This window comes from Muntiacus reevesi, chromosome 11, assembly GCF_963930625.1.
Source record: "Muntiacus reevesi chromosome 11, mMunRee1.1, whole genome shotgun sequence".
NCBI lineage: Eukaryota > Metazoa > Chordata > Mammalia > Artiodactyla > Cervidae > Muntiacus > Muntiacus reevesi.
This window is the reverse complement of record NC_089259.1, coordinates 29,900,196-29,922,782: the sequence shown is the minus strand read 5'-3', so window position 1 is coordinate 29,922,782 and position 22,587 is coordinate 29,900,196. Positions and strand designations below refer to the sequence as shown.

Genomic DNA, 22,587 nt, shown 5'->3' with positions numbered 1-22,587 from the left:
CCTCTACAAGTGGCTTCAAACATTACTAAACATTACTGTTCAGTAGAGCACAGTAGGACAGTATCTTTATATCAAGCCCAGGATGTATGGAAGCAAGAGGGCAGATAGAATTGAATTCAGAAAGGAATCAGAACCTGCCATCGGCGTGAAATTGCAGCTGGCCCCCCATCTCCTACTGCTGATGACCCCTCAGCTCTACCATATCCCACCTCTTCTCCCTCCTCCAGCCAGTAACGCTTCTTGCCTGTTCACTTGATGCCAGCCCCTGTGTGCCAGCTGCTGTACCACACTAGGTACTGTACTGTAAGATTCAAAAATGTTTTCCTTTCTGTGTTTGTATTATTTGTGGGAAAAGTATTATAAACCCGTTACAGTCGAGTATTACTGTAATAGGTTTCTAGCAATGCAGTATGACTGTATCACAGTACAGTACTCTGCGGCCAATTGTGTTAGTTGGGTACCTAGGCTAACTTTGTTGGACTTACTAATAATAAACTGGACGCTCTTGGAATGGAACTCGTCTGTATGTAGGGGACTTACTGTAGTGAGTGGAACATACGTGTCACTACTGGGACCAAGGTGCTGACCTTGTCCAGCGTGGCCACTGGGTGTATCTGTCTTCCCTCACCCCTTCTCCAGTTTCCTTTGCACCAACTTTGGTATGCATCCTGTATGGAGAAGGAAATGGTAACCCACTCCAGTATTCTCGCCTGGAGAATCCCATGGACAGAGGAGCCTGGTGGGCTACAGTCCATTTGGCCAACAAGAGTCGGACATGACTGAAGCGACTTAGCATGCACATACATCTTGTAAGGGGTGTCAGGTAAGAAAACAAATCCAGTTTGTTTTCATTGTATTGAAGGTGTCATGAAAAAAGTCAAGGTCATTGAGGAGGAAAAGATGGAGTTTTTCTGGAGTAAGATAGACTAAAGAAACGGAAGAAAATGCAACATGTTCTTGATTGGATGATGTTTTTAAAAAAGGTGCACAAGACATTTGGGGACAATAATGGGAACTTGAAAATTTAATAAGATGAAGAGATTATCAGTTTCTTTGTGATAATTTTGGTGTGCTGGTACAGGAGAATACCCCTTACAAGATGTATGTGCATGCTAAGTCGCTTCAGTCATGTCTGACTCTTGTTGGCCCCGAGGACTGTAGCCCACCAGGCTCCTCTGTCCATGGGATTCCCCAGGCCAGAATACTGGAGTGGGTTGCCATTTCCTCCTCCATACAGGATGTATACCAAAGTGTTTAGAGGCAAAGCATTACAGTGGTGTGTGTCCTCTTTCAAATGGTTCAGCAAAAAGGAACACACACGCACACACACACACATAGAATATAGGCTCCTCTGTCCATGGGATTTTTCAGGTAAGAATACTGGTGTAAGGTGCCATTTCCTTTCGACCCAGGGACTGAACCTGTGACTCCTTGTCTCCTGCATTGGCAAATGGATTCTTTACCCACTAAGCCATCGGCGAAGCCCACAGACAAAGTGAGGCAACATGTTATGGTTGAGTTTAGGAGGTGGACATTTTTTTTTTAAGTTTGAAAATCTTATCAAATGAAGTTGGAGAAGGAAAGATCTTACCTGACATTATCAGAACTCCCCGAATTAAACTTTGGAGCAGAAATATCTTCCTGGAAGAAGTCCTCGGAGAAGGCAGGCGTCGAGTATGTAAACGCACTGTTTCCTGTCAGGATGGCGTTGAGTGGAATGTAGTCTTTACCATCCTGAAACAGCAAAGGTGGGGCTCTGGTTACAGGCATTCTACTTAAGCCTATTACTGTACTGCTCTGTCTCAGTTCAACTATGGCATTTCCATAATCTTGGTTGTGTTTTGGGATGATAATTCTGCATATATGCACTTTTTGTTTGGTTGGTTTTTTTACTGGTGATCTCAGTTATTGTTGCTGTTGTTTAGTCACTAAGTTCTGTCTGACTCTTTGGCAACCCCATGGAGTGTAGCCTACCAGTCTCCTCTGTCCATGGGATTCTCTAGGAAAGAATACTGGAGTGGATTGCCATTCCCTCCTCCAGGGGATCTTCCAGACTCAGGGGTAGAACCCACGTCTCCTGCGTTGGCAGGTAGATTCTTGACCACTGAACCACTAGGGAAGCCCCACCTCAGCTGTTAATAGCCACTAAATAACGAGAGACAAGACACCCCCTTGACTAACATCAAGGGTGTCTGGCCTTCTGATAGTCTAGATAAACTTACCTGTTGTACATTGGCTTGAAGCAGGTCACCTAGTTTTTCCACAAGCTCCACAAATCTTGGCCTCTCTTTTGGGTCTTTGTGCCAGCAGTCCAACATGATCTGGTAGCTGTTGGGTGAGAGGACAATAGAGTCGGCTGGAGGCGGTGGTGGGTACATGGGTTACCATACATGTCAGCAGAGGAGTGGGTGTTGTCATGCGTATAAAGATGATGCTTTTTGCAGTATGTAGTGTTCGCTCCCTTTAAATTGTGAGTACACAGTGTGATACATAAAAGGCTGCTTGGGCCAGGTCCTGCTGGGAGTGGAACTTACAGACACAGAGGAGGCTGGGAGTGAGGAAGGGGACTGTAACTTTGGGCTGATGCCTCTGTTCCCTGGGCACACAGGACAGGGGCTGCCATGCCCAAGGTCCCTTCACTCTCCCTGACCTGAGAGACCTCCCTGACCTCTCCACGCCTTAGAGTGGGGGCTCCAGGCACGTGCCCCATCCAGGGAACCTGAACCAGCCTGCCAGCGGCCAATGGCCTGGAGGAGCATAAGACAGTCCCATGTGGATCTCACATTAAGGTGGTTGTTCAGTAGCTAAGTCGTGTCTGACTCTGAGACCCCATGGACCACACCATGTCAGGCTCCCCTGTCCTTCACCATCTCCTGGGGTTTGCTCAAACTCATGCCCATTGAATCAGTGATGCCATCTAACTAATCTACTGAGACAGGTGCAGAAATTCTGCAGAGGCAGGTGGTCACGGACTCGAGTCTGGGATCCTCAGCTCAGGTACAGGGGCTGTGGTGGAGGCTGGCCTGGTTCTACCTTATTTTGTCTAAGGCTCCCTGGTCTCTAGCAAGAAACAGACTCTCAGAGGCTATATATATATATACACACACACACATACACACACACACACACACATATAGTTGTATATACATTTGTTGTTTAGTTGCTCAGTCATGTCCAACTCTTTGCAACACTGTGGACTGTAGCCCACCAGGCTCCTCTGTCCACGGGGTTCTCCAGGCAAGAATACTGGAGTGGGTTGCCATTTCCTTCTCCAGGAGATCTTCCTGCCTCAGGGATTGAACCCACATCTCCTGCATTGGCAGGTGGGTTCTTTACCACTGAGCCCCCAAGGACGCCTGGAAAAGATACATAGATGTTCTATGAAAAGTAGCCAAAGCAAGAAAAAAAGAGTGGGCCTGAGAGTTGGCATTATTCGGTCAAGAAGAGGCTGCAGGCTTATCTCAGCTAGCATCGCTTCACTGCTGAAAGGCGGAGGTGGAGGAAGTGCAAGAGCTGTGAGGAGGGTGCTCCCAGGTTCCTCTCTGCTGAAACCAGCCAAAGGGACCACCTACAACTATTGCTGTTTTTTATTTTGATCCCTGGTTTCTGATCTCCACTCCTCTTGCCTAAAATTCAACGCGAATCATCTCTGCAAACACCAAAGGAAAAGAAAAAAAAAATCAAAACATTCATTACTTCTCCTCCTCATTGAAAGACATCTGATCAAACAGGCTGTGGGCGAGGAACCAATGACTCAACATTAAACCGTTTTACATCACTAAGTAAATAGGTTTAATAAGAAAAAGAGACACCAGTTACACCCAAACCCACAGGCCTTCTTGAAGCAAGCTAGGGGCGAGCGGGCCTGTGGAGGGAGCTTCCTGTCCAAGCTATCACCCAGGCTCCCAAGTGCACATCAATTTAGGTCAAGTTCAGGTCATAGGACCCAAGTTCTGAGAGTGCACGTTATTGTTACCCAGGTCTTCCCGCTATGGGTGCAAGCAACATGGAAATGGCTCCATCAGCTTTCAAATGCTAAAGGTTTGAATTTTGGACTTCTTTTTTAATTAAAAGAAAAGAAATTTTAAACACTGAAAACATTTTATATTGGGGTATAGCCAATGGCAACCCACTCCAGTATTCTTGCCTGGAGTATTCCATGGACATAAGAGCCTGGGAGGCTACAGAGAATGGGGTTGCAAAGAGCCCCACACAACTGAAACAGCAGCATGCATAGCCAGTTAACAACGTTGTGGTTGTTCAGGTGAACAGTGAAGGAACTCAGCCACACATATCCTTGTGTTCATTCTGGAATTCTGTCCTTAACAAACATTTCCCAAAGCTGCTGCTTTTTATAATTTCTATAGGAAACTCCCTAAAATTGAGGAACCACCCTTCTCTCTAGCCCTAGGCTGGGTTACAAGTGCTCTTCGTATATAAAGATTTGAAGGTTTCATAAAGTCCAAGGCCACTTGGGGCCCAAAGTTGATGTGAGTTGTTTTGGACCAGAACCAGTATAAGAACTGGAAACACACCCTGCAGGTGTGTAGTGTGGTACTGGGGGCTCTGCACTCAGACTTGGTCTGCTTAACTAATTAGCAAAGTGGCAAATCACTTTGGTGTTCTATGCTTTGGTTTTCTCATCTGTACAATGGGGATAATAATAGCACCCACTGCATAGGTTGTTATGAGAATGAGGTAAATGGGTATATTTTAAAGTGTTTAAGATAGTGCCTGACTCTTCATAAGCACTAAACAACTAATAAATAATAAACACTTAATGACTGCAATTATTATTACTGTTGAAGGTGAAAGGAGAAGGGGGGGGCGGCAGGATGAGATGGTTGGATGGCATCACCAACTTAATGGACATGAGTTTGAGCAAGCTCTGGGAGATGGTGAAGGACAGGGAAGCCTGGCATGCTATAGTCCATGGGGTTGCAAAGAATCAGATATGACTTAGCAACTGAACACCAACAATTATTACTGTTAGTCACTAGGAACTTGCTCTTGTGACTTTCAGATTATATGGAAAGTGGACAGAAATATTTAATTCAAAGCATGAGTGAACATGTCAGAGACATTTCTTCTAAGGAACATGGGGTATATTTCTAACTTGACGGTCCTGTGGTCTAGAGAGTCCGGAGGACCACCTTTCCGTCTGTCTCCTCTGTACCTAGCTAACTAGTCACAACACTTCTCAGAGGCTAGCTCCATCGCTCATTCCATTCAGATGGTGATTCCCACCCGCCTGCCCCCGATACGGTCTGGGGTCTTCCAGTGAGATTATAGCAGGGGAAACACTTAAACCACAAAGTGCAGAGTCATCTCATTTTAAACCAGAACCCCTGGTGAAAAGAAGCTAGCACTTCAGAGCCTCCTGCCTTTCTCTCTCTGCAGCCCAGCCAGGCCTGGGGTTCACCGGGCCGTCTCCCCAGCTCTCGGAAGGGCCTTGTGCTTTCCTGGCCAAAACACCACATGCACCTGACGAGTCCAGGTCCCTTCTCCCTCTGTGCGCGGGCTGCTCCCAGTCCTGCCCTCGTGGCCCGAGTCCCCGGGCCGCCTCGTCCCGGGTCTGACCTAGCTCGTCTCTGGACCGTGAAGGAAAGAGACGTGGCCTTGCACTCTGGCCAAGCCCCACTTCCTTCGTTCCCTCCAGCTCCTCCCGAAGGCCATCACAGGGCTCCCAGCAGGCCCCCGCTGTGTGGGTGGGACGGGAGGGCCCTGCAGGAAAGGCGGTGCTACTGGGGGGCGGGGGGATGTGGGGTGGGGGCTCCCCTGAGTCCTTGATGGCAGCTGGACACAAAACTGCTGGGGTCATCACATTCCTGTCCAGGCCTCAGAGTGCAAAACAGGCCCAGAGCTTCAGGAAAAAGTGTCTGCAGGGCGAGTGAGCACTTGTCCACCCGGGAGAGCTGTCAGGAAGGCCCGGGGTTCACAGGTCCCAGCCAGGTCCTAACAGGAGGCCTCTTTCCCCCCCATCTCCCCTGCATTCCATCTCCCCAGATTCCAGGGATCTGCATTCCACAGATCCCTGCTGTGGATGGGGGTCAGCGCTGCCTCCCTGCCGGGGTGACTCCACCCCGGCTGCCTGCCAAGCCCACTGGTTCCCAGTCTGAGCCACCCCCAAGGTCTGGCCCCCAGCTCCTGGGTGTCTATTCGGAGTTCCCCAGGCTCACACCTGGACGTTGTGTCGGGGTGGAGGGAGGACCCTGGGTAGGCACGGGTCCAGGACCCGAAGCCCCACTTCTGGAAGATGCTGGGTCCCCACGGGGGTACTCAGGGGCGTCCCTGGAGATAAGGGTTCACCTGAATCTCCCAGGACAGGGGATTCTGAAACTCAACAGCGCGTCCCCATCCTGAGGAGCCCTGGTGTGGGGGGAACCGTGGGGGAGGGGGGTAAGGGTGGGAGTGGAGGCGGCAGGGTGGGGACTCACATTTCAGGCGTGGCGTACTCGGGCGCCCGCATCCTCATGCCATCCTTCAGGCGGCTGCAGAAGTCCTCGTCCATCTGCACCCCCGGGTAGGGGGACCCGCCTGCATCAGGGACGAGAGAGCACAGGGCGTGTTATGACCTCGGGCACGTGCAGGCCAGTTCGGTGTCTGTCTCCTCCTCCAAAGTGATGGCTGGCGGAAAATTCCCAGGGACGGGAAGGGACCTTGGCACACAGCATGGCCACAGACCAGCTGGGTCAGCCCCGCGGTGCTGGGCGGCTGATGCCCCCTGCCTGGTTCCCAGGGCTGCTCCTGTCTGTCTGGTCAGGAGAAAGGCTGGTGTCTGAGGGGTCCCCCCACCCGGAGAAGGAACTCTAGACAAATCCCATCCTTTAGAGACTCATTCGCTAGATGAATGAGCTGCTTTTCCAAAAGCCAGTGGCCTGTTTAAGGAGGTTCCTAGAGGCTCATTCACACCTCATCGAGAATGATTTTAACTCCCTGCTTTCTTGTAAACCTCATACAGCATTGGGGTGGTGGGGCAGTTGCTGTGATGGGTATGGGGGAGCGGGGCTGGGAGCTGGGACTGGGTGGGCTGGTGGGGCCACCCACAGGCCTGGAGGGCCAGAAGAGCTGCGACTTTGCCTTTGGCCAAATTCTCTGGGTAGGATTGCAGGGAACAGCCTCTCTTGGAGGGGTTTGTGCCTAGGGGTGAGCGGGCCTCTGTATCGGCCCCATCGCAGACCTGGAAGCTGGTCTCTCTCAGTGTTTGTCTGTCTGCACCTTGGCGTGACCGCAGCTGGGAGGAAGCAGCTGGGTGCGTGCGGGGCTGGCATTGTGTCCCTGCGGGGCCACTGTGGCCGCCAAGCTGCTTTCAAAGACTGCAGGCAACAGGTGCCTGTCATCGAAAGCAGGGGAATGGTTTTCCCACATTACAGGAAGCCAGGGATGTTACTGGGTGACTTTTATTTGCTCTGAGAGGCAAGTTTCTGGCAAAGTCTAAAAGACTCTTGGCTAGACCCGGCTATTCAAGGGAGGCCTCGGGACATCAGGTGCATGTCTGCAGCCAGATGTGGGCACCGGACGCATCTGGGAGCGCCGGGCCTGGGACCAGGTTTGCAGCCACCGCAGTGCGTGCTGCTGGAAGCTGAGCGCACCCCCACACAACCAGCATTTCTGCCGTTCATCCTGTGTGAACTGGCGTCTGGGACCAGCCACGCTGAACAGAGGCAGGGGTGAGCTGAGCTTGTTGGGGCTTTCCTGGGAAATTCTGCCGGGTGTTGGGTGGAAGGACGCAAGGAGAGGAGAGGCGTGGGTATTAAAGAGTCTGGGTGTTTGAGGAATTAGGACAAGGGAAGGGAATTAGGAAGACAGGGAAGGGATAACCAGACTGGTTGGAGGTATGTGGGACTGAAGATTGTATTCTGGTTGGATCTCTCTTGTAGCCCCCTGCATGTTTTTATTTGCACATATGGGCACACCGCTCTGAGCCCTCACGTGGGTTTTAGCAGCTGCCACAGCCCAGATGGCTCCCCAGAGGAAGCAGACGCTCAGCTCTGGGCAGCTGTCTCCTCTCCTCCTGCCCCCAGACCCACCTAAGGAGAAGATCTCCCACAGCAGCACTCCGTAAGACCACACGTCACTCTTGGTGCTGTAGATCTTGTCAAAGATGGACTCGGGAGCCATCCACTTCAGAGGAAGTCGCGTCTGGAAAAGGGTGAAGGGAGGCCTTGAGCAGGAGGGCATGCAAACAAAGCACATTCAACCCGAGCGCCCGGGGGTCACCTCCCAGATAATGCTTGGCCTTAAATCATTTCCCAGAGCAGCCACGGTTTCCTAGGATGGAGAGTGCCCGTCAGCCTGCAGTGTGGCCCTGAAAGAGCGCTGTAGTCATCCCTGTGATTGGCAGTAACTGTTTAGCAAGCCCTTCCTCTGTGCCCACAGCACCCGACTCTGACTCTGTAAGAAAGCCTCCTTCCCAAAACAGCCTGCACGCCACGCGGACCTGGGAAAGAGCCCTGCGAATTACGGGGTTGGCCAAAATGTTCCTTGGGTTTTTCTGTCACATCTAATGAAAAAATCCAAACAAACTTTTGACCAACCCGAGAGAAGGCATCTGGAAAATCGATCATTTCCAGGAATTTTTCTTAACAAGGAGAATTTTTGAAAGGCATTCCAATATAAAATACAGGATTTTAAGAGTCATTGACTGGGAGGTGTGGGCAAAGGCACGGAAAAGAAGGAAGGTGATATACAGTGTTTAGGGCCCCGTGTGACCGGTTTTGAAGTGGGAGTCCCGGTGGGTTCGGCCCTGTGGCTTCATAGGGATGGAGATTGACACGGAGCCTGGGATGAGTGGGGGGCAGAGAAGAATAGAGCAGGGAGGGCTGGGGAGAGGCTGAATGATGCACAGCAAAGAGCACAGACAGACACCCAGGTCGTTGCCATCTCTGTAAGTCAGGGCTGTCGAGGAAAGCTTGTTGTTGTTTTCCTTATAAAGAAACTGGGGGGGACTCCCCGAGTGCGGTCCAGTGGTTAAGACTCCAGGTTTCTGACGCAGGGGATGCGCATTCCCCTGGTCGGGGAACTAAGATCCTGCATGCCTCAAAGTGAGGTCAAAGAAAAAGAAAACAGGGGAGCAGTGGTTCTCAAAGTAGAATCCTGGGACTGGCTGAGTCCCCTGCACCTGAAGAGTTGTTAGAGAGAGGCACGTTCTCAGGCCCCACTCAAGACTTTGGAATCAGTTTAACAAGCTCTCTGGATGACTTGTGTGCTCACTCTGAGAGCCAGGAGCAGAGAGTAGTCGTCTGGGCCCAGACCCAGACGTAATGAAGCCTTCAGGGTAAAGGCCAGAGGGGAGAGGACACGGGAGGTCAGCTCTGAAAGTGGAAATAACACTTATCGCCAGAGACGGGAGGGAGGAGAGGCCAGCGTGGGCCAGCAGAGATGCTGGGCAGGAGGGCGGACCCGAAGGGGACGTGATTTCCTCCCCAGCGAGGTCATGCGGACGGCCGCCCCCACCCTTTCCTGAGACGTGTACACCTGCCGAATCCATCACCCGGCTTTATCTGAGGGGAAGAGTCCAAGCTGTTCTCCCAGCTGCCTGGGGAACTCCCCCCAGGGTGGGCAGAGGAGGGGCTGATGTGGGCTCGGCAGGTCTACTGACCAGCGGTCAAGCGTCCAAAGAACAGGAGCTGGGCTGGGACCAGGGGAAGGACCGGAGGAGGAGTGCAGGGCCTTACTGGGCCCCGTGCGAGGACCCTCGGGTCCAGAGGCCATGGGGCCAGCCTGTCTGCACAGGCTGTGGTTTGGGAAGCCCTGCCGAGGAAGTATAAATATTTACCAAGGACTTTGGTCTATGGTTTAGAAATGATAGGGCCCCAATGAGTCAAACAAACATCAAACTTTGGACTTACATCTCCTTTTCTCACATAGTCGGGGTTCTTATAAATATCCCGGGCAAGCCCAAAGTCGCAAATCTTCACCACGTTGTTCTCAGACAAAAGTATATTTCGTGCGGCCAGGTCCCGATGAATGCACTAGAGTAAAAACAGTGGCATCATCGATGCATGTCTTAATCTCATCCAGGAATTTACTGCTCCTTCTCGCTGTTCTTAACGCAGGGACTCATGTCACATGCTTCCTTTACACAAAGGGACCAGCTCTCCGTGCACATGGGGTTGCCCCAAACACAAAGCACTTCTCTCTAAAATTCAGACCCCCTGGAGGCCCCCAAGTCAAGAAGCGCCTGGAATCCTCTCTGCCCTGGTGCTGCAGGATGGCATCAGGTAAACAGTGCTGGCCGTCCATTCTCCCAGGGAGCACGACTTCCCCACAGCCTTTTATCCTGAGCTGCTGAGACCAGATCACCACCCAGCTGGAGCTTCCTAGGAGGACTCCCCTGGGATGAGTTAACAGATGTGGAGCCATGTACTCTGAGATTCTGACCAGTTCTGGAGGCATGCCAGGGGAAAACATGGAGTGTGGGTGCTGGGGTCATCTATTCTGAAACCCAGCGAGCTCTTCCCCTAGAATTAAGTTCTACCCACTGGTACCCTACCCACAAGGCTTCCCTGGTTGCTCAGACAGTAAAGAATCCGCCTGCCATGCAGGAGTCCTGGGTTTGATCCCTGGGTCAGGAAGATCCCTGGAGAAGGGCATGGCAAGCCACTCTAGTATTCTTGCCCGGAGAATCCCATGGACAGAGGAGTCTGGTGGGTTACAGTCCATAGAGGTCACAAAGAGTCGGACATGACTTAGCGACTAACACTTTCATTGGTACCCAAGTGTCATTTCTCAAACCTCCTCACTCACATCAGAACAGATTAAGGCGTGTGTTGTGAAGTTCACTCTACATTTAAGGACCCATTGTTGTTTAGTTACTAACTTGTATCTCACTCTTTGTGACCCTATGGACTGTAGCCTGCCAGGCTCCTCTGTCTGGGATTTTCCAGGCAAGGATGCTGGAGTGGCTTGCCATTTCTTCCTCAAGGGAATCTTCCAGCCCAGGAATCAAACCCACATCTTCTTGAGTGGTAGGCGAATTATTTACCAGTGAGCCACCAGGGAAGCCCGTTTAAGGACCTACATACTAGCAAATATGAGGAAAAATGAACTTATAGCGAAGGTTTGTGTTTGCCTGTGTGTGTATCCACACACCCAGGCCCAGCAAAGAAGCAAAACAATGAAGAGTGAGAGCTGACCTTTCTGGAAGACAAAAACTCCATGCCTCTGGCCACTTGAAAACTGTAAGAAATCAGATCTTCCATAGTGATGGGCTGCTTGTAGAAGTCGTCAAAATCTGGAAAGTATTAAAACCGAAGCTGTTTGTAAAGGCTCTTGTCAGGCCACCAAATCCCAGTTTATTGGAACAGCGTTAGCAAAATATAAAACAAACCAACAAACAGAGTTCATCTTTGAGAGCCATTTCAGTCTCCAAATGAATATCCAACATTTTTCCAGGCCTCTAGCCCGGTTTGCCCAAGTGTCAGGGGTGGGGACAGGGGCAGGGGGGATGATCCATTAAGACAGAAAGGCCTGGGGGGAAGACAATGGTACAGTTCCTTGTCAAAATTAGTAACTCTGGAAATAATCTAAATTCAAATCTTATCTCCCCAGGACATTAGCCTTCGAGTCTCTCACGGATGTTTATTAGGGTGATAAATAAGAAAAAAATTTCAGAGATGCACAGTGTGTTGTAAAAATATCTCAGACTGGAGGACAGGAAGGAATTAATACCTACCCTCCTCTTCCTCAACATCACTGAGACTTTTATCTTCCTGAAACCCGGAGCTCGCGAAGCTCTCGCTGCTGGTAACGCTGTCTAGCCTCTGTTTCTCGCCCTGCTCCAGGTCCGGCTCCATTTTCTCTTTCTTAGGCTCCACGTGTAAGGCTGCATCCTTTTAAGAAACCAAAGAAGACACTGATGAAAGGGACAGAACAGCAGCAGGGAGACCGGGCCCTCGGGCCAGCAATTGCCTGTGTTGGGAGGATGTCCTCTGACAGGAGGGCTAGTGAACTATAACCTGGCTGCCCCGCTGGGGGTGGGAAGTCTTCCACTCTTGACTGGGCTTCTGGGTAGCATCTCTGGTGGGATGAAGGAATATTCACAGCAGCTGCTGTTTCCTGAGCACTTACTCTCTGAGCCAGCACACTGAGGATCTTAGGTACGCTTTCTCTTTTAACCTTTCCAACAGTTTCACAAAGTACCTCTTACAATACATGAAGGAATACATTCAGAGAAGTCAAATAATCAAAGTCACATGCGGCTGGGAGATGGCAAAGCGTGAACCCAGGTCTGGCCAACTCTATTCCATGCCCATCAGCACTTTTCCATCCCGTGCGCCATCTTGGGAAAGACGATATGGAATGATGGAAAAGGGTCTCCAGTCAACCTGGGACCACGCTTTATAATCCCCAGGGGGAAAAATAAGAGGAGGCTGCAGTTACCAATGTGGTTTCCTTGGAGAAGGAGGGAACATGAACATTTCTTTTTCTCCTCTCCATTCAAAGATGTAGCCTGATCCTAACAAAGGCAGAAAATGCCTTTCATTCTGAACTGGGCATCTGAGCCCTGGTGTGTATCCAACTCTTTCATTAAATGTGTGATCTTGAGCAGCGAACCACCTTGCTTTTATGGATTTCCTTTTCCACACCTGAAAAGCTCTATCATCTTATGTTTGGACTCACAGGAGTTGTTGGTTTTGAGGTGGAACCAGAAAAGATGGGTATCATCTTGAATAATTCATCTAATTGCTGTGACTCTAGAAACAGCACTCTCAGTGGCTTTGTGAGTCTACCGTGTATCTGGCTCAGGGGGGACTGGGGTTCAGAGGTGTCCCCCGAACCACCTGCACCCCATCCTTCCTTGGTTTTTCCTGGAAGCATCAGTACGTGGAAGTGGTCCCTCCACTAGAGGGCGTAGTGGGAGCAAGCAGAGGACAGACAAGACAGCTTCAGTCCCCGAAACTGTGGAAGCGTGGAGGGTCTCTAGGCTCCTGCCCCCTGGAAAGAAACCCTCTTGTGCCTGCTGCAGAAGCAGAGTTAGTCCTCAGAGTGAACCCCCGCTGCCATCCAGGGGACCCACCTGACAGCAGGTAAAGAATGTTAACTCTGGTTATGTCCAGAGGCAGTCAGATTTGATTCTGCTCAGTTGGGGACTGAAATTTTATTTCCCACGAGACCCTTTCCAGGACAGAAGTGGGCAGGGGAAAGTGCTGGGGTGAAAAGTTCTGGACTCTTTGGCGAAGCTCCAGGGACCATAACTCAGACTCCCGCACCCCATCCCCGCTTCCCCTACTCCCGGTTAATGGGACATTTAGCTCTGCGTATTGGTAACTGTTTCTGGTAAATAAAGGTTGATTTACTGAACTTTTGGGACTCTGACAGAATCCTTTGGATTCATTACAAATAATATTTAGAGATCCTAGTGAATTTATTTGGAAAATGAAATATCCCATTTCGATTCAGCCTTTCGGTTTTTCCTTCACCTTCTCTTTATATGTCTTTAGGTTCCAAATATGAAATACAGCTGTGTGTTTTCCACGAAAACACTGAACTCCACCAACAGGGAGGTGAATCATTAAATATAGCCCGAGAAGGAAGCAGGCTCTTCAAACAAAGGACGTACGAAATCAAACGTTCCATCCTGCCCAGGTCCCTGGGGTATTCCTGCTGGCTTAGTTCTTCCTGAAGCCAGCCCAGGATTTCAGGACTGAAAAGAAGTTGTACTACTCTCAGTCCAGGGCACCATTCTCCACTTTTTATGTTTTTTTTTTTTCTTCCCTCTTCTTACCCAGGACAGTGCATGGAAAAAATATTGAAGGGACATTAGAAGAGCTGGGTTCTTTCTCCTTGACTTTATCTTTTGCCAAGTTCATGTCCTTAAGGCAATCACTGGACTTTCTAGGCACGTCTGTGATGTGAGTGTGGCCTAGCTGATCACAAAGATCCCTTTCAGCTTTAAGATTCTCATCATGTTATTTTTCAGTCGCTAAGTTGTGTCCAACTCTTTGCAACTCTGTGGACTGCAGCACGCCAGGCTTCCCTGTCCTTCAGTCTCCCAGAGTTTGCTCAAACGCATGTCCATTGAGTCGGTGATGCCATCCAACCATCTCATCCTCTGTCACCCCCTTCTCCTCCTGCCCTCAATCTTTCCCAGCATCAGGGTCTTTTCCAATGAGTCAGTTCTTCCCATGAGCAAAGTATTGGAACTTCAGTTTCAGCATCAGTCCTTCCAATGAATAGGGTGGATTTCCTATAGGACTAACTGGTTGGATCTCCTTGCAGTCCAAGGGATTGATTCTCAAGAGTCTTCTCCAGCACCACAGTTCGAAAGCATCAATTCTTCAGTGCTCAGCCCTCTTTATGGTCCAACTCTCACATCTGTACATGACTACTGGAAAAACCATAGCTTTGACTAGACGGACCTTTGTCAGCAAAGTGATGCCTTTGCCTTTTAATATGCCATCTAGGTTTGGGCCTCCTTGGTGGCTCAGAGAGTAAAGAATCTGCCTTGCCATCATCTTGATACGAGTGACTAAGTGATTTGTGCATGTCTGAGTCTGTATGGAGAAGAGGGGGAGGGAGAGAGAGAGAGATGGGGAGAGAGAAATTTATCAAGATGACTTGATATTTAGATAGATGGCTAGTAAACTTAATCTCTATCACTGCATACAGTGGGATCATATAGTCTCTGTGCTTGCCACAAAAAGAGTGTGATATATTAGCACAGAAAGAAAGATTTTTTTTTTTTTGCTTCCTTGTTGTCTTGCTCCTTTATTGGAGTGCCATTGCTTTACAATGTTGCATTAATCTCTGGAAAAAAAAAAACTTCTTTTAAAAGAAAAAGCAGAGATTGTGTTTTAAGCTGGGTCATTAATGGTGTTGACTGAAGAAAAGCACAGCCTAAAAACTGTGAGTCAGGTTTATTCAGTGTCTTTCTGAGGACTGTGGTCTGGGAGCAGCCTTGCAGAGAGCTCTGAGGAGGTAGGGAAGGTCAGTTTACATGTGATTCTGGTGAAGACAGTGCGTGCAATCCAGCACATACGCAGGTGGAAGGCTGCTGCTAGTCCCAGGGAAAAGATACCTTAGTTAATGGTTTCAGGGCTTTTCTGACTAGGAGAGAGAGCAAGATACAGGTTCCTAAAAAATCTCTCCTGTGAAAATATGTGACTATCTGAAGGCCTGTTCTGCTAGTTTTCCCAGGGCACATATTGCCTTATTTCTAATCTCCACCTGAACTCCTTTCAGAGTGTTTTAAAGGTCAGCAAAAGATCCTCTGGAGGAAGAAATGGCAACCCACCCCAGTTTTCTTGCCTGGAAAATTCCACGGACAGAGGACCCTGGTGGGCTACCATCCATGGAGATGCAGAGTCGGACACGACTGAGGGACTGAGCACAAAGGTCAGCAACTGCAGTGGCTAATGACTCGGTCCCTGTAGAGCCAGATGGATAGCTAGCAACATTTCTTTAGTTGGCAACGGAAAATTTTATTTTCTTGTTTTATGCTATTATTTTTGTTGTTCAGTTGCTCTGGTTGTGTCTAGCTCTTTGCAACTGCGTGGACTGCAGCACATCAGGCTTCCCTGTTCTTCACCATCTCCCGTCGTTTGCTTAAACTCATGTCCGTCAAGTCGGAGATGCCATCCAACCATCTCATCCTCTGTCACCTGCTTCTCCTCTTGCCTTCATCTTTCCCAGCATCAGGGTCTTTTCCAATGAGTCAGTTCTTCCCATCAGGTGGCCAAAGTATTGGAGCTTCAGCTTCAACATCAGTCCTTCCAATGAATATTCAGGGTTGATTCCCTTTAGGATTGACTAGTTTGATCTCCTTGCAGTCTAAGGGACTCTCAAGAGTCTTCTCCAACACCAGAGTTTGAAAGCGTCAGTTCTTTGGTGCTCAGCCTTCTTTATGATCCAACTCTCACATCCGTACATGACTACTAGACATGATTATGCTGCTATAGCCTGAATGGAAACTCAATTCTTTGTTGAAAAATCCCCAACCCAGAAGTTCCTTACCTTGTTGAGAAAGAACAAAGCCCGTTTGCTCTTGAGATAGTTGGAGAGATTTCCATATTTGCAATATTCAACAATCACCATCAGGGGCCCTGCAACCAAAGCAACACAAGCTCAGTCAGTCATCGGCCAGCCTCGGTAGGCCTGGAGGTCTCAAACCGACTTGTTTTTATATAGCGAGTTCTGTGGGAATCCCTGAGTTGGGAAGACCCCCTGGAGAAGGGAATGGCTACCCACTCCAGTACTCTTGCCTGGAGAATCCCATGGACAGAGGAGCCTGATGGGATATAGTTCATAGGGTCGCAAAGGAGTCGGTGACTTAACTTTTCTGGGAGATGCAACCTAGGGGTGAGATTTCTTTTTCAATTAAACCTGAGAAAGAGTTTACAAATACAAAAGGAGTAGATATGGGGGAGGAGTATGGTGAAGAAGCAGAAAAAAGCAAAGTAGTAGAAGAGAGAGAACTTTGAGGAGGGGGGCGGGGCAAGGTCAGGGCTTGGCCTATGACTGGCAGGCACCCTCCCCTGCCAGCCTCGGGACACTGTCACATCAGCCCCTCCTCCCAGGACCTGTCTGGCCTGACTCCCCTGCACCACAGCCCCCTGGGGGCGTCTGCATGGAGACTGCCTTGGGGCTTTCAAGATCTAACGTGGGGATCAGCCAATTTATAAAAGAAGAGAAGATAAATATTTGAGGCTCAGCAGGCCACACAATCCTGGAGAAGGGAATGGCAACCCACTCCAGTATCCTTGCCTGGAGAATCCCATGGACAGAGGAGCCTGGCGGGCTACAGTCCCTGGGGTCGCAAAGAGTCAGACATGACTGAGCGACAGAGCAGCAACAGCAGGCCATGTTTCTACTCAAGTCTGCCTCTGTAGCCTGAAAGCGCCTTGGATGACACCCTTGAGTGACTGCCTTTCAACCTTATGAACGCAGAGATCTGAATTTCATAACATTACCCCACGTCACAAAATATACTTCTTTTGCTCCCCACCCTGTCCCCCAGCTATTTCAACTGGTCAAATGAAGCCCACAGGCTGGCCGACTGGTTTGCCAGCTTCTGGTCAAAAGAAGCAAGAGGGTTGGGAAGGGGGGGAACCCCAGAGAAGCGCTGCGGGTCCCCGGTTCCCCTGAAGTCTTCCCCCAGGCCCCTCGGGCCTCCTTACCACTCGCCCAACTGGGCTCAAGGCCTGGGGGGAAGAATAGCTTCAGGTTCTGGATCAAAGCAGACGTGACCCCAGAGGGGCTCCTGGCTGCGGGCCCTGCCCTGGGGGAGCCTCGGTCATGACACAGCCCAGTCCCTGCACTTGGCCCGGGTGGGTGAGGCCTGTCTGAGGGCCATGGCCACCCCCCCACACCCCGCTTCTCCTGGGATCCTGCCTGGAGTCATCCCTTCCCTTGGAGGAAGCTTCTGGAATGCCCACCTTCTCTGAGTTTGCCTCGGCTCCCATCATGGGTGTCCTTCCGGGTCTAGTTCATCAGAACCATATGGGTCTCAAAGGGAGTTCTTCTGTTGGGATCCTTTAAGCTAAGCATGCAGGGAAGGCATTTCCAGGATGGGAGCCCCTTCCATCCTGGGACAGACTCCTCCGGACTACAGCATGCCATCTTCCAGGAGGTGGAGAAGAGGGGTCGGGGGACAGAGAAGCTGCCCTGATGTGTGAACCCGGAGAAGAGTAGCCCGCGCCCCCCCCCCCCCCCCCCCTACCTCCTTGCTTGGTGCAGGCTCCCAGCAGGTTGACAACATTCAGATGGTGGCCTATGTGGGTCAGGATCTTGAGCTCGGTCATCAGAGCCTTGTACTCGCTGGCCGTGGCCCCCTCTGTGTAAGGAGCAAGGGAAAGTCAGGGCGATGGGACAGTGGGGCTCTCTCCTTGAGGGCGACCCTCCTCCCCTCGGAGGTGAGCAGCGCTCAGCTCTCATTGCACCGGCTTCCCCACGCTCTGCAGAAAGGCCAGTCTCCAGCCTGTGTTCACTCCTCCACCTTCTTGAGCCAGCATCCTCTGGGCAACAGTGAGGCTGGAGTGGTGTGGGGTCAGCTGCTGGACATCCCTCTGGGTGGACCGGGTCCCAGAGGGTCATGGGCTGACTCGGAGTTGGGCACCTGGTGGGAGCGCCCTCCCAAGGCTTCCTTCCGTCAGAACCAGGCCCAGTTAGAAACTTCCAGGCAGGGATGCGCCCACATCTCATCTTTTTCTCACTTTGCCCACTTTGAGAATTACAAAGGAGAAGCACAGAGGGGCCTGCAAGGGCAGAGAGGCCCCTTCTGTAAACATCTTTGCTGTGTGTTATGTTTTCCCTGTAACCTCTTCCTCCCTGGAGTCCTCAAGGTTATCTCCAGTCAGGAGGGTCCATAAGCATCTGACTTCAGCTTCATTCTCAGAGATAAACAACGTCAGTCTAAGAATTAGCAGAGTCTAAAGCCCAAATTAACTTTGTCCTGTCTGTCTGTTCTTATTGGTTAACTTATAAAGCATTAACAAATTTCAAATTATGTTTAGAAGTTTAAAATAAGTCATATTAGCTTACTGTAAATTATTTCAACAATATGATGTTTATGAAGTAAAAAGTGAAAGTCATCCCAATCCAGTTACATTTAAAAAAAAAAAAAGAAATCCAGTTACCTTTTTAGAAGTAACCACTGTTAATCACTTGGAGTTTCAGACCGTTTTCTATGCATTTATAAATATATGTACCCAATCAAAAGTCTTTTTTGTTTATTTACATAAATGGGATCATATTTAAAAATATAAAAGCAAATTTGATGTATATAATTTGCTTTCCCCCCTTTTAAATGTGGTGGACTTTTCTCATTCTTTTAAATTGATTAATGGCATTCCTGACATTTAGATGGTCTATAGTTGTGTTTTGTTTTTGCAATTACAAATATTCTTTAATAAACAGCCTGTGATTTTTGTGCCCATGTGTGTTTCTGTAGGACAGTCCTAGAAGTGAGTGGAAGGCTGTGCATTTCACATTGTGGATATTGGAATGGAATTTCATAAGCACAAGTCATTTTTTAATAATAACCAGATAAACACTAGAAGCCTCCCAATGGAGTTGGGATTGGCTCAGAGTAAATGCTCAACAAATATTCGTTAGACAAATAAACAACATGATTACTCTTCTCATCTCAGACATGGGCTTAAGGCCCAGAAAGGTTAAAGGTTTTGCTCAAGGGCACTTTGAAAGAGCTTCTGAGTCATGGCCTTTGTTTGACCTTCTGCCTTTCCAGTGTCTCTTAGAAACAGATGGCCAACCAACTTAAACAAGAAAGCTTGAATGAAAATAGTGTTTTAGTAATGTTATATAGTGGGTGATTTGGCAATCTCTTGCAGTTAAGGCTGCTGGCTTAAAAAGATGATAAGCCTTTATTAAGATATTATACACTATTTTTGTATTACATAGAACAGATTCTCTGGGCCTTTAAAGAAGATCTCAAGTCAGAATTTCCCCCTTAAATTCATCCTTCCACACCTTGATGCCCCTTTGGCACAGAGGGAAAACCAGGTTCTTTGGCTCAGATTTTTCCATTTATAGGCAGGGCCATGGCTTTTATCTTGGGCCCATAATAGACAAGCATGGGCAGCCGATCTGCCCTTTCTAGCATCTTATTCCTCAGCTAGTTTTGTCTCCCTATGTGTGGTTGTAAGCAGGGAGACAAAACTAGCTAAGGAATAAGATGCTTTCAGATTTAGTGTCAGCTTATCTCAAGGCTGGATACCAGCTTACCTCCAGAACATAGACCAGAATCATTTTCAGGATTTTGGAGCGATGGATCATTTCTAGAAGGCAGCCCTTCTGTAGCACTGAGGTGTGTGTGTGTCAGGGGGATGAGCCTTGCACCCGAACTCTTACTTTTGCATGGCTGAGTTGTGTGGCCTTGCAGAGGCTACTTAACCTTTCTGGGTGCTGGTTCTTTATCTGCAAACTGAGATAATAAAAGCTACCTTACAGAAGCTCTAGAGAGAAAAACAAGAAAAGTGACAATTTCATGCAATTCAAGCTACTATATTAAAGTATATAGGGTTGGCCAGAAAGTTCGTTTGGGTTTTTCTATAACCCAATACTTAGTCTGGTGCTTTCTCGCATAGAAGACATGTTGATGCCTTTTCTCTTTAGACCCTGGGATTGGAGGTGTCCAGGGTGGGGTGCTGGAATGCAGAAATTCTCTCAGAAATGCCTGTGATCATCTGGGTAGCTCCCCTTGAACAAGTCCTCCTGTTTCATGGATGCATAACTCCTTTTTCCTGGCTACCTTCAGGCTCTTTGCAGAGCTTTATCAGAGCAGTCACTCAACAGCCTTTTGAAGTGGAAACTATCACCACACGGGGCTTTTTGCAGTGATGGTGTCAGCGCCGCATGAAGGTGAAGGCTTTGCGTCCCCCCCAGCGAGTGGGTCTCTCAGCTGGACTCTTTGCCAGCTACCTGCTTGGCTGAGCGCAGAGTTTCCTGTGCCTGAAAACCCCCTGGCAATGTGTCAGCGATGTTGGAAAGCTGAAAAGTGCTCTGTGGGCTTTCAGTCCTGTTTCTTTCGGTTTGGGAACCTTAAAATGCATCGAAGTAACATGACAATTTCATCACAATGAAGAAGTGTTTTCTGCACTTTAAAGCAGAAGTCCTCAACCTTTTTGGCACCAGGGGCCGGTTTTGTGGAAGATAATTTTTCCATGGACTGGGAGCAGGGGGAGGAGATGGTTTCAGGATGATTCATGTGCATCACATTTATTATGCACTTTATTTGTATTATGACTACATCAGCTCCACCTCAGATCATCAGACGATCACCAACCTTTCTGGAGGTTGGTGACCCCTGCAGTGGGGAGCTGTGTGTCTTGGAGATGTTTGGTTTATGAGATTTTCAGTGGTTTTCATTTTCACTCTATCTTAGGGTGGTGGTCGTAAATCACTTTGTCATTTGACCCACCTCCCAGTGCTTCACAGAGTGATAGTATTGTCAACATAGAAAGATAATTTGTTTATTTGCTTTTAAATCTCTAAAGAGGAAATGTTTTATGGGCAGGACTTGATGCTATAAAATAGCTTGACATTCTGATCAACTCAATTGTTCTAGCTTCATTGTCTTTACAGTGAGCTCAAGCCCCAGCTGAGCCTTTGAGATTTAGACATACAGCCAAGTTTCCATTGTAATGTCATAGGGACCACTCCAAAAATTCATACCTGTGGTTACTGTGAGCTTAGGTCCCTGGTAGTCTAGGAGAGTCTGAGACGTGGTAGAAGAAACATCTTTGACAGAAATAATTTTCCCATGGATACTGCTGGACTGTTTCACTTACAAGGTTTATTTTGAGCTCTTGGTGGCCTCATGGAAAGCTCCAGAGGTCAAGGGTTTTCCAGCAGAAGAAAGTTATGTGGCCAGAGCAGACACAGCCTCTGTCTGTTGCTAGGCCACATTCCACTAGTACCAACACATAGGGAACGTAATGGGGAAGTTGAAAGCCCAATTAGAGCATCCATACCTTTCAGCATCTTTACAGCCACAGTCCGGCAGGTGGGTGATTTCTTGATGCCGAATGCCGATGCTTGCACCACTTTTCCGAAAGCCCCTCTTCCCAGTGACTTGCCTACAATGGAAAGAAGACGTTGGTTTGTTTGCCAAGTCAGCAGAATCAGTTTAAGTCTTTTGCAGGAAGAAAGGGCCTTTTCCCTATGTGTGTATGTGTGGCATGCAGCTTTGAAGGGGATCTTCAATGAACGGACCCCAAATGAGTTAGGGACACATTTATGGGGTATCTTCCTTCCAACTCTTTACTGTGCTTCCATGTGGCCCTTGCCCTGTACAGTGAGGCTAGGACCTTCGAGGACATTGGGGGCAGCTGTATGGCCCGTTTTCTTTTACAAAGTCCTTCTCCAGGGGGAGAGGCTACCGAATCTGCAGTTGTTTTTTTTTTCTTTGTCTGATAACATCATCACCACAAAAATTCCCCTATGTTTAAACTAAACCCCTTTTCTTGCCACTTAAGCTTATTTCTTCTGACCTGTGTTTCAGCAAAGGGAACAAACTGACAAGGGTGGTTACCGCTATTGGCTATAGTGATGCTTCAGAGCTGCCAAAAATCACTGAAGTCATTTCTCAGACTTCCTTGCCAGGCAGAATATCCTCCATATTTCTAACGTGTCTTTACATGATGATTACAAATCTTTGTGGTTCAAAACATGGGCCCCTCAACCCCATGTAGCAATTTGTTTCAACCACAGAGAGGTGATTGCCAAGTGCAAAGTGTGAGGTTTCATTCATGGTTCCCCAGCAGTACGCTATGTTCCGATGACTGCTAGCACATTTGTTTGTTTCCCTCACCCTTGAATGAGACCACTTGACTCAAGGGGCAAGGACCATGCCTGAATCTTCCTGAAACCTGGTGCATGGGGCATCAGGGCCCCTGTGCGCTAGTACAGAAGGAAGAGGTGCATTTGGGAGTTTGTGAGATGCTCAAACCAAGTCTCTTACAGTCCTAAGTTAATCAGAGGGGCCTGTGGGATGCACAGCTGAACAGTGCTCCATGAGGAAGGCACCTCCCCCCTTTTTCTATCAGTGCTTCCTTCTGCATCTCCAGGACACAGGTAGCTGACTCCAACCTGTCCAGTAGGAAACCAGTACACCTCAATCATGAT

General features: G+C 49.0%; 1 protein-coding gene across 1 annotated transcript in view; it reads right to left on the bottom strand.

Annotated features, from left to right (window-relative positions):
* FLT1 (fms related receptor tyrosine kinase 1) overlaps positions 1 to 22,587 on the bottom strand; it is a 198,930-nt gene that overhangs the window by 12,115 nt on the left and 164,228 nt on the right. Inside the window, exons 18-27 of the mRNA XM_065901622.1 lie at positions 21,435 to 21,539; positions 17,663 to 17,776; positions 15,958 to 16,046; positions 11,678 to 11,834; positions 11,139 to 11,236; positions 9,852 to 9,974; positions 8,031 to 8,142; positions 6,438 to 6,537; positions 2,223 to 2,328; positions 1,592 to 1,734 (exon numbers count right to left, since the gene is read on the bottom strand). Coding sequence (XP_065757694.1) covers positions 1,592 to 1,734; positions 2,223 to 2,328; positions 6,438 to 6,537; positions 8,031 to 8,142; positions 9,852 to 9,974; positions 11,139 to 11,236; positions 11,678 to 11,834; positions 15,958 to 16,046; positions 17,663 to 17,776; positions 21,435 to 21,539 — 1,147 coding nt within the window. The remainder of the gene's footprint in view (positions 1 to 1,591; positions 1,735 to 2,222; positions 2,329 to 6,437; positions 6,538 to 8,030; positions 8,143 to 9,851; positions 9,975 to 11,138; positions 11,237 to 11,677; positions 11,835 to 15,957; positions 16,047 to 17,662; positions 17,777 to 21,434; positions 21,540 to 22,587) is intronic.